Here is a 12,573-nt window from a genome sequence, read left to right on the forward strand (position 1 = left end):
CGAGCATCATTCATAGTTTTTTGCTGTTGTGTGATGTTTCGTGGGGCCCATACGCTCAGGACAAGCCGATCTTCAATAGTATAGCACGGTTGGATGTGTACCGTGCGAAAGAAGTTTAACATACCTACAAACTCGTATCAAACCTCTTGTGACCCCAAGATGTATTGGGGGTCACAATGCATCTGGACCACCCTGTACATTGTCCCTTATATGAATCCCTGTCCCACAATTATTAAACCGTCATTGATCACGGTAAAGAAGATGTGCCAATTTCAGATATATTTGCCTGTAGTGTCGAGCGCTCCCAGGTGGATAACCTACGGATAACATGTATCTGCATTGTTACAGGTAGGGCTGAATTTCAGCCGAAGGCTTTCTGGGCTGGTGACCGTGGAAATATTTTGGCATCGGTCACACCACATCTAAACTAAAATTTAACTTGAAACTATTTTTATTTTACCAGGTAAGGACCACTGAGCTATATAGCTATTTTGCAGAAGCGACTTGGCCACAAATGATAGCTCAACGAAGTGGCTTATCACGTGGAAATTTATAGCAGCTAAATACTCCAAACGCATGTTTCGACAAACCGGAGGACACGGAGAAAAATCCGCGCGACCACGAGGAGAGAGATACCGAAAATCCAAATATACAGGCGTCAGGGTAGGGATTCGAACCCACGACCACTCCTGTATGCCGGACGATGTAGTTAACTTCTCGCCACCGCAGCGCTTAATCGTCGCGTGCTATGGCGGTCCTGTTGCCTGGCCAACTGAAGTCTTCTCATCAGTGACCTCGACAATATTCAGTGATACATTTCTCCCTGCGTAGAGGTAAACATTTCAAATTATAAAAAATAAATCATATTTGATGAGTCGTGAAAGATAGAGTCAATGTGTACGTACAACTATTAATTGAAAACTTGCACTTTATAAATACTGCATACATTTTAACTGTAATGACAACTATTTATTGCATCAAAAACTACTCTAATATGACTTTTCAATTAGCACTCTTCTACAGAGTCGGTTTGTTGTTTTGAATTCACTTTTTGTTCGATGCAAACTATGGCAAATACTTTTGCATGCATTCATCTTTGCATTAAATCACGTGCATTAATGCTTCCTTACATGCATTCAGAATTGCGTTCATTCAGTCACGTAATTCATCTGAAATTATTTCAATTATATTTACAATTGTATGCATTCAATCGTTACGTTCATTCACATCCTCGCATTTATTCACTCATATCAATTCACCCATCATTGCATTTTTCCGTATTCGCTGTCATTCAATTATAACGTTCATCAATGCACCCTTACATTAATTCGTCCTGGCATGCATACGTTCATCCTTGCATTCATTCAATTCATCAACACATCCATAATTGCATTGCCCCTGACATTCTTTAATTCAATTATGACGTTCATTAAACGTACCCTTGCATTAATGCACCCTTGCATGCATTCGCCCACGCATTCGTTCAACCAAACCAGGCTGCTCATTCATTCGTCCTTGCATTCATTCCGTCTTGCGCTCACGCAAACACAACGCATGCAAAATCCATCCGTTCATGTGCCATTGACCCAAAAAAAGAGCCACGGGGGGTGGGGGGGGGATGCTCGTGTAGCGGCGCTGTCGAGCCCCGACACGCCGAGCTCTTCCGGGGCACGCGGAGCCAGGCAGACCGGCCAGGCTGCGAGCCTCCCCGTCGATTCGCACCCCCCCCCCCTCGACCAGCTGCTGCTGGTGCCATGCTGGGCCCGCTTGTGACCTCGGGGCGGTGACACAAAGTGAGAGGGCGGGTTGCGAGCTCAGCGGTCCACAGCCCTGCGTGACTGACAGCTGATCTGCTGCTGCCCGCTGTGTCAGGCTCTCGCGTGCCTTGCTGCCTGCTGGTGTGGATGTCGCTGCAGGCTGCTGCTGCTGATGTTGCTGCTGCTGATGACGACTGCCGAGCGTGCAATTGCACCGCTCCTCGCTCCCCGTGCATTGATGATGATGATGATGCTAATGTTGTTGTTGTTGTTTGCACGATACCGTGGGCCGGTGTTGTTGCCGTTTCTTATCGGAGTACATGTTGATGCTATTTTTGGGTCGGCTGTCGGATCGAGGTGCTGTGGTTGCTGTTGTCCATGTTACGGAGCGAGATGATTTTTTTTTTGCTGCTGTGGGGCCGTTATTTGTTGCTATGATTTCCGCGCTATTGCAGCCGCTAAAGTGCGAGATCAAATCGTGCTCGCTCAACAGTGGGCCGTGGTATGGATGTCCAAGCTCCCGCCACGGGAATGTACAGTTTCCACATGCGACTTGGAACCTTGAGTGGCAATGGTCGTGCGATGTGCTTACACGTGCGGTACCGTTACAGGTTTGGTCTGAATTTGGATGATTCACGTCGATCTTGCTTGTCCGCCTTGTCCTTTCGACTTAAAACTTTCGTGACTGCAGGAATTTATATTCTACGGCTCTTTCGGTAAAGTCACGTAGGTAGAAAATAAAATAAAAATAATATTTAATTAATATTATATTTAATAGCAAATATTATTTTACTTTTTCGGTAAAGTCACGGAGATAAAAAATAATATTTAATAAAAAATTAATATTTAATAACAAATAGTATTTTTCTTTTTCGGTAAAGTCACGTAGGTAGAAAATAAAAACAAAATAATAAAATATTATAATTACAAATATATATTTGTTTTTATATCTACGTGACTTTACCGAAAGAGCCATAGAATATGCCTTGTTGTTGTTGACTTGTTTAGGACAAAGTGGTCCTCCTACTTGTTGGGGCTGCTGCTGCTGCTGCTGTTATTGACTTTGCTCTGTCCTTACTGCTTATGTTGTAAACATTGATGTTGCATGCCGCTGTTCATGTTGTTGTAGATTACCCTCATTGCTTACGGTTCATTGTGCAGTCCGCGAGTGCTATTGTTGTTTGTTGTTTGCTGTATCACCTGCGGCACCGTGGTGCCTTGAGAAGCCAGCAGTGGAGTTGCAAGCTCCCGTCGTGGGAACGTGGACTTTCCTCACCCACGGCCAGTGAGGCGCGCAATGGAAATGCGACGGCATTAGACGTGAGCACTGCCCGAGATGCATTTTGCGGACAGATTTGCTCATATCGGGTGACCAACACAAAATACTGTAATCGATAGCGTCACAAGAGAATCAAAGGAACACAATCGATAAGGGGCCGTCCATAAATGACGTCACGCGATTTTGGACGGTTTTTGACCCCCCCCTCGTCACACGGCGTCACAAAAAGTCAGACCCCCCCTCAAATATGACGTCACAAAGCTCTGCCCCCCCCCCCCCCCAAAACCATATTTCCATTTTGAAAATATAACATGCTTCAAATCGCTTTAAACTATAATGTGGCGCTGCACTCTTATGTTGTAGGAGGAAACATTTATTAAAACGTTTATTTAATTAAGTAGAACGTGTTGTCTATATTTATTTAAAGTTGCGCATTTTGATGTGACGTCACATTTCTCAACCCCCCCCCCCCCTCGTCACACATCGTCACAAATGTCTAAAACGTTATAGGCAGTCAACATTGGTTCTTTTTTGTATAACTATATTTGCACTACACATGTTTATCGTGACTTGCTTTACCTTTTCTATACTTTGCACTCCTATCGGTTTTTGTATTTCTGTTGTAACTTTCTGACTTGCCCCCTACTGGACATCTGTGAAATAGAGCTTCATAGCTCATCGGATTCCTCCAGTCTAAATAAAGATTGTGATTCTGTGAATGCACAAACACCCGGCATACGAACGTGGAATTGACATCAATGACTTGTGAACCCGTTGGGAATGTGCACTGCTCCATGCTCAATTTAGCAGAGGGACTATTCGATTTGTGCCTTGTTGTCGATGATGTTGCTGTTTAGCATTATTGTTATTGCTGGCATTGTTGCTTGTACTGCTGTTGTTGCTTGTTGTTCTTACTCTTGCGCTTGGGGTGTTGCCATTATCTTTGGCCATTTGAATTGACCTGAAAAAAATCGTGTGATCCCTCAATGGATGTCTCCCATTATCCAGAGTTGTTCACGGTTAAGAGGGGTGACAAGGAAGCGGTGGTAAATTATCTTCATATTCGCATTTATCTAAAGCACAAGCGAGACCTGGAAATAGTCTCCTGAAAGTATTGATTATATTTACACTCTAATTGGGATACAACTTTCTTGCAACATCGCCACCTACTGGATTATCTCGCGTACAAATATTGGCCGCCGTGTTTCATTTCTGAAGAGTCGCCCTCTGCAGCCCGACTAACGCCGCGTGACCTCATTTCAGTCAATCAGAGTGCGGCGTGAACAGCATGTAAAGGAACGTGAATGTTGCGAGGATGCAAATCCCAAAATCCAACTTTTTTTCCATTTCCAATTATTCTAGAACATGTTTATTGCAGCGACATGGATGTAAATATTATACATGTTGCACTGGCAAACATCCATTCGCATTAATGTAATCTTGACTTAAAGCTTTCGTGACTGCAGTAATTCATATTCTTAAAGTCACGTAGATAGGTTCAAAGAAAATGTCTTTGGTTATTTTCTTTGAACCTATCTACGTGACTTTACCGAAAGACCCCAAAAATATTGTTAAAAGATAACTCTTATATACAAGTAATTAACCGTTTATTGTCTAAAAAAGCTGTATGCATGCCACCAAAGCACGTCTAGGTTGTAAGTAATTAAAGCTTAACATGACACAAATATATGTATTGTATATAACAATACATTGATTACTAGAGCCGTAGAAAAGCATTGATCAATTACTTAAAATAAAATCTACTGCTCGATGGTAACCTGTAAGAATAAATAATTATTATTAAACATTCATATATATCGTTATCTAACTAGTTCATGCAATGACTACAGGTGCTACATTGCACCACGGTGTTAAAAACAGAATTAATTCTTGAATCGAATTGTGACCCCGAGTTTGGTACAAATGATCGAATTACGAGGTGGGAGCGAATTTTTGCACGTCTCTTATTTATCACACGTAACATGTAATTTCAATATGTACCAGGTGACGAACATCCTGCTGTACACCTAAAATATGATATTACTACACATGCACACTGTGGTAATGGTGAACAAAATCAGGTTATGAAAATATTTTGTCTTCGTTTTGTCAGTGAGTGAGGCTTTGGCTGCAATTAAAATTATTTCTGTAAAGTTGTACTATCTCACTTCAGCTTAAACCACTTACAGGTCTCCTTGGTCAGTTGCAGCATTTGCATTTGAGCCGATCGTTGGTGTGATTGGCAAGGGCTGTAAATCCCTATCGCTGATAGGTAAATGAAGGCACGATTGCAGAAACACACACGCCCTTTAATTTCCATCTCTGGTTCTAACTCTCTTCATCTGCCCCGGTGAAGGCTTAACGTGATTGTTCGACATGCGAGCACATTACGCAATTCTGTGGGCAGGTTGCGGCGAGGCCACAGGGTGATCCCCTTTGTTTAAGCTCTTTGCAGGGCAGATTGCGGCTCGTCCAGAGCACGTTTTGTTTCTTGGAAACGACGGCGATTGACCCATGTTAATCAATTTTTTGCCTTGTACATAATCTCTCACGCCGCGGGAAGCCATGGAGCTCCTGGTGAAAATCATTGTCGGCTTTTTTTGCTTTCGTGGATTTTCCTTTTTTTGCCAAGTGGCCAATTTCTCTGCTTTCCGACGACGATGCGAATCGGCCGAGAGGCACGCTGCACGGATATGGAGTTGGCATGCATCGCCTGTCGATTGGCACTCACTGCGATGCTACCACAAGCCCGCCTGCTACATTATCTGACATCAATCCCTCACTTATGTAGTGCAGTAAAACTCCTCTTATCCGCCGTCATGTGGAGGGAGCTGTTGTCAGAACAGATTGGCACGCATATCTGTGAAGGCAACTGCATATAAACGAGAATAATTTGTTGAATTTACCCCTGGCATAGGTTTCCGTGGTCGTGCGGTCTCCCTCTCCGATGTTGGCAGGTTGTACCGCATGTGTTAGGGGCGATGTCCGACGTTTCGCTCGCTCCACATGCTGGGAGCGTGCCCAGAAACTGAACTGAACAGCTTCAATTTTTCGATTTAAAGCTTTCGTGACTGCAGGGATTCATCTTCTTGGTTCTTTCGGTAAAATCACGTAGAAGGGAAATAATAAAATAATAACAATAAAACATAATAAAATACAATTCTCACGACGATTCGGCCACAACGCAAGCAGCCGTCCTCAGGTGAAAAACAGGGCTGTCGGAAAGACAGCGTCAGACCTTTTCTTCACCTGAGGACGGCTGCTTACGTTGTGGTCGAAACGTGATAATTTTTGTATTTTATTTTGTTTTATTTTTATTATTTTATTATCTCCCTTCTACGTGACTTTACCGAAAGAACCAAGAAGATGAACAGCTTCACTTTTTTACCTCGATTGTAGAAATCGAACACCATAAGGGTGCAACCGATAAATACATCAGAGACATACATGTATATATGGTATAGCATGTATATGATTCATATTATGCACAATACAAATTGGTTGATTAATAGAAAGGACACATGTTGATTCAACATTCAGTGCTTTGCGTGTGTATGGGCCTTACGTTGTATGGTGGTTGCCCGTGCAATGTACATATACTGCACTATAATAACTGGTGAATAAAAAAATAATAGCCTCGTTTAATGTCACACAAAGAATATTGACTCTTCCTTCGGCTGACTGGTTCCAGCAACTAATGCGATTTATTAATAACAATACAAACCTTTTCTTATTTTTATTAAGTTTGACAAGTTTACTGAAGCATCAAATTCATCGCTCAAAAGAGGAGTAATGAACAAGCTATAATCTACTGTTTTGTACAATTACAGTTGAACAAAATGCTTCAGAACGGACACATTTCTGCTCAAAATACGCACGCACCACAATGGCGTGCATGCAACTCACAGGAAGGGCTGGGGGTATTTGGCGGATATCTGAAAAGGTCAAATATGTGAACAGCTCTAGAAGATGACAGGTACACTGTGGTGCACAAATAGGTCACCGGACAAAAATAGAGCGCAGGCTTCTTTCACCATTGGAAAACGTCTTAGTGTACTCTACCAGTTAGCAAATGCACGCGACATTAAGAATACGTTATTGTGCGTGAAAAAATAGGAATTGTGAGCATTTATAGAAGTTGATACTTACACTGTGCACAAATACTGCACTGGGTGTGGGCGTTTACACTATGAGACCTCCTTTACCAGTGGCAAAATATAGTAATAGGTTTTTACCCTTTCAACTGGTACAAAAACTGACACCTTTATACAAGGGATCATGTTTGCAATAACCACAACACAAGTAGTCAAAATGCAAGCAAAAAGAAACAACTCTGATAATGATATGCACTATCATTATTAAATTAAATTATAATGATATGCACTATCATTATCAGAGTTGTTTCTTTTTGTTTGCATTTTGACTGCTTGTGTTGTGGTTATTGCAAACATGATCCCGTGTATAACGGTCTCAGTTTTTGTACCAGTTGAAAGGGTAAAAACCTATTACTAGGTGTGGGCGGTTAATCACTCAGGACTGTCCTTGAATTTTTTTTTTTAACATGTCACGCTTACTCCACATTTTGGTTTTCCCATTATAGTATGGCGTGGTCAGATTTCCGATGGGCTCTATTTGGACACCAACGTGTAGAGCAGGCATGCCATGAAATGGCCGTCGTTCGAAATTACAATGAAGAGCACATTGGCTGCCGTCTGGTGTCTTTGTCTTGTTTGTTATTTGCACACCAAGCTATGGCTGCAGAGTTTGGTGTTTCAGTACATGTTGTTGACGTCGTTTATTGTGAAAATTCGGTCACAGTTCCTATGATCACTGTTTCATTGCTTTTATGGCTTTATTTTGGTGATTTTCGAAAAGTTTTTGGTTTGGTCATGTTTGTTTGTTGTAGTACAGAGTTAGACTGATGGCCTTAATCTAAGTTATCTTGTGGTTGTTGTTTGACTTGCATCCCACTGGGATTTTTGCACACAGTGTTGGTGTACGGTACTTTTTCTGCAATATTTTGCTGTCTCTTCTTGGATTTTCTGTTTGCACATAGTCACTTTAAGATGTTTTCTTGTTCATGTTTTTGTTTTTTGTTTGTTGCGTTTGCACCCGATTCAAGAGCCGAATGGCTCACAGGGCTATACCTAATCAATGAACTTGAACTTGTTGTAACCACCGCTGTCGTCCCATCACAGCCGGGCGCGACCACACGTTGAGCTGAGCGAGCTGACCGCCGGCGTGCGGGAGACACCATGCCCACGGCCATCCTCCTTGACTGCTCGCTCTCCATGGCCTGCCCGGTGCCCGGGGTGGCCGAGGGCGCCGAGGAGCCCACACGGAGGCAGCTGGCCACCGCCGCCCTGTCGGCCCTCTTCCAGCACGTGCAGGCTCTCTACCGCCTCGAGTTCACGGCCCTGCTCGCTTTCTCGTCACGCTGGCAGCTGGTGGTGCCCTTCACGCGCGACTACAACGCCCTGCAGGTAAAGGTTGAGATGCGTGCGTCGCACCCGCCCTGCCGCCGCCGCTGCTACTGCTGCGGCCAAACGGCACGGTGCGTTAGGGGCATCCATTTATTTTCTTGGTTCTTTCGGTAAAGTCACGTAGAAGGGAAGTAATAAAATAAAAAAAAATAAAACATAATTATTTTATTATATTTTATTATATTATTATATGATACTATTATATTATAATATTATATTTTTGTATTATATTTAAATGTATTATATTATTGTATTATTTTATTATGTTTTATTTATTTTTATTATTTTATTACTTCCCTTCTACGTGACTTTACCGAAAGAACCAAGAAGATGAATCCCTGCAGTCACGAAAGCTTTAAATCGAAATCATCCATTTATTGTGAAAATTCCGTCAGTTCCTATGATCACTGTTTCATTGGTTTCATGGCTTTATTTTGGTGACTTCGAAAAGTGTATTGGTTTAGCCATGTTGGTTTGTTGTAGTACAGAGTTAGACTGATGGCCTTAATCTAAGTTGTCTTGTGGTTGTTGTTGTTGTTATTTGACTTGCACCCCACTGGGATTTTTGCACACAGCATTGGTGTACGGTGTTTTTTTCTGCAATATTTTGCTGTCTTTTCTTGGATTTTCTGTTTGCACTCAGTCACATATTCACTTTAAGATGTTTTTTTGTTCATGTTTTTTGTTTGTTGCGGTTGCATCCGATTCAAGAGCCGAATGGCTCACAGGGCTATACCTAATCAATGAACTTGAACTTGAACTTGATTGCCACTAGACAGCCATCACCAACGATGGCGGGACGCACCACTTCCAATAGTTTAGTCGACACGGTTCCATCACTGCCCCCGTGCAGGTTTTCGCGGCTGTGCCGTAGAGCTCTCCGATTTGGCTCCGAGGTTGCGCTACATGTCGTTTGGCACAACGTCCGACGTTTCGCTCCACCTGCTGGAAGCTTATTTGGGAAGTGTCATGCTGTGATTAATTACCTGCGTTACCTCCTCCCGTTTAGGTACAAGAGGGGTTTTAATATTGTTGTTTACATTGCTGCAATTTGTTGATGTTTACATAATTTTATTTCGTATGGTACATATTTTAATAGCTGTGGTTATGAAAGCTTTTAAATTTAGAAGAAGAATCTCAAGAGGTTTCCACAAAATGAATTAAACAAAATGTATTGATAAGGCATGAATTATTGTCTCTAACATATACCAAATTATTTACTCAACAACACTTTTCAGAATTATTTGTATTGTTAAGTTCAGCATTTATTTTCAAAGCTCTGATGTCTCCACATTGGAAGAGCTATTTGTGCGTGCCAGTTGTTTGCATTGGGAATTAAAGTGGGAGATTCTGTACGCATGTTAACTGGTACCCATGGAAACCTGGATCTGTCAGATTCCTTAAGAAAGTCCCATGTCCAGGATTGTAATTTAAGGTGTTTTTTTAGGTCACTGAACAGTAAGGCATAACTCTGGTGACCGATATAAGATCCACAATCATCGTATATTGATGATCGCAGTTACATTTTTTCTTAAACATTCTATTTCCTAACAAAATATTTATCAGATACAAAACGCCAATAATGATCGAAGTTGTAAATACATGGCTACTATCAATTAAATGAGTGCTCTGCATGAGGGTATTTTTCCTGAAGAATTATGTCATGGGAAACATAAGGCCATCATTTTTGTAGTCGAATTCTAGTGATGATGTATTGTGTAACTGACTGCATGTGTGATGTAAGTGTTATAGATTGTCAAGTTGTCATGATTTGAATGACTTGTAGCTGACTACAGGTGAATAAACTGCGGTTGCACTTTCTAGTGAGCTTCATTTGTATTGTATGTACAGCAAAGCACAAATAAGAAAATAATAGTGCAAAAATACAGTGACAAAGTTGTGTGAATCTGATGTCACAATAACCGCCATGTGAAAATTATTATTGTTGTATTGTGAAAAATTATATGGTGGCAACCCTCGGTGTAATAATGTATTGATTCTTCAGCTCACATGAGGTGCATAGAATGCTGTTTTTGAGAATAAATATTTTAAATTTGTAATATATTTAATGTGCTGTGCTCACGCGACCCTTGCAGCCACTATAATTTTCTATGTTCGCAATGAAAAACTAAAATGTATTTTTTTTATTATTGAATCGCGACCCCGGGTAATGACAAGTGAATCGCCAGGGGGAGGTGGTGAATTGCTCCACCCATACGAAATGGTTTACAGTTTCGATTGTTTCTCCAACCCCATAACGTCTACCTTCACCCCCACAATCAACTACGTGACGTCTAGCCCACCAGTGTGATCGTTGCAATTAGTTTTGTTTGCGGTTCACAGAGTGCAATCGTTTTAAACCCAATGGGGAGGCTAATGTCCCTTTCCAAGAACAAAAAAAAATCATCAGCACCTCATGTGTCATATGGCCTGCGTACAGCAGCATAATGAGACACTCTACCCATTGATGTGATGGCGCAGGGAAAGTAATTTACTGGCAGGAGATGAAATTGGGAACAGCTGTCCTCTAAAGTTGCACTCGATAATCCATTTCACATCTTGTTCCTGGGGTCATGGAAGATTAGTTACATGGGGAATGCAAGGGGGGAAATGCCACCTTCGAATAGGCATGCTTCTTTCCAGCTCAGCCGCTTCTTATTATCTACGGATTGTGGAGTGAATTTGTGTGAATTTAGTCGGATTTTTAAAAATCACTTTTGTCATGGTCTTAGTCTCGTCGATGGTAACCTGTAAAATTTTTATATTCTTGGTTCTTTCGGTAAAGTCACGTAGAAGGGAAATAATAAAAGAATATTAACATAAAACAATTTCACACCTGATGACGATTGCTTGTGTTGCAGTCGAAACGTCATGAGAATTTTTATTGTTTTATATTAATATTATTTTATTATTTCCCTTCTACGTGACTTTACCGAAAGAACCAAGAATATGAATCCCTGCAGTCACGACAGCTTTAATTGTAGAATTCTTGTCAAGCCCTCGGTCCGTATACTTATTCATGGCTTGGCTCATGCTTGGTTCTGGCTCAAGTCAGCCGGCTTAGACCCACGATTAACTTGAGCCGGCTCTGAGCATGCTCCCCCGACCAAGCTCAGGATTTCCAAGAGTTAAGCCGGAGCCAACCCATGGCTGATCCACTCGATCATCTATTGAAGCAACTGAGCGGCTCAGGACTGAGCTGGGTTGCGTTACAAACCAAGCCACAGCTGAGCCGGCCCTTAGTCTGTGCATTTCATTTAGTCGTTGTCTTAGTGCAGTTGACCAAATTAGTCGAATATGTCGTTCACCCTTTGAGACTCAAGGGTAATTCTTCAGACTTGACATGTATTACGAGGAATGATTCCGCCCTCCCCAACCTCTCCCTTACCTCTCCCCTTTGATTCGATATATGTGTATCGTGATTCAACTCGTGAGTTTATTCATTATGACATGCCAGTGAATGATAGCGCCTCTGTATGTATGTATGTTGAAATACTTTCGCACCGTATGTAGTCAACCGTGCTACTCGGAGGTGCGCGGAAAGGACAACAAACTAAACAAAACAATCAGTTCTAAAAAAATGAGTTTCAATCTAGATTTAAAATGGCATAGCTCCAGTGGTTTCCTAATATCGGAAGGAAGAGCATTCCAGACGGCCGCAGAAGCGCATCTGAAAGTGTGCGATGCAGTGACCGTCTTTGTTCGATGGCCAGCCACACGCCGTTGCGAGGATGACCGGAGTTCGCATGATGGTTTCTGATCCTTGAAGAGATCAGCAGGGAATTGTGGTTCACTCGTGCAATGCGTTTGTGTGTAATGAGTGCGACCTTAGGTGGCAGCAGGCGTGACTTTAACCCAATACGTCCAAAACATGTGAATTGAAACAAGTTAATTGTTACGTATTTTTATGCATGTATTTTGAGCGTAATCAACAATAATCAATTGAATCGTTACAATGTTTCACGCCTAATACAGTAAACACTAGTGCGAGAGGCCAGGCTTCCATATTTCTTTCGCCACCACAAAATACCAAACATTGCCACTTATCGTTGAA

The 12,573-nt window shown here is 41.9% G+C and overlaps 1 protein-coding gene across 5 annotated transcripts in view; it reads left to right on the forward strand.

Annotated features, from left to right (window-relative positions):
• The first annotated feature begins 1,672 nt into the window (after positions 1-1,672).
• The window catches only part of LOC144954281 (integrator complex subunit 14-like), a 98,762-nt gene continuing 87,861 nt past the window's right edge, over positions 1,673-12,573 (forward strand). For 4 of the 5 annotated variants that reach the window (XM_078884806.1, XM_078884822.1, XM_078884828.1 and 1 more), the window contains exons 1-2: positions 1,673-1,793; positions 8,235-8,519. In XM_078884806.1, coding sequence (XP_078740932.1) covers positions 8,292-8,519 — 228 coding nt within the window. In that variant the 5' untranslated portion in view covers positions 1,673-1,793; positions 8,235-8,291. Of the gene's footprint in view, positions 1,794-2,983; positions 3,078-8,234; positions 8,520-12,573 lie in introns of all 5 variants that reach the window. The other variant, XM_078884814.1, reaches the window with a different exon arrangement.

The sequence above is a fragment of the Lampetra fluviatilis genome, chromosome 3, assembly GCF_964198595.1.
Source record: "Lampetra fluviatilis chromosome 3, kcLamFluv1.1, whole genome shotgun sequence".
Lineage (NCBI taxonomy): Eukaryota > Metazoa > Chordata > Hyperoartia > Petromyzontiformes > Petromyzontidae > Lampetra > Lampetra fluviatilis.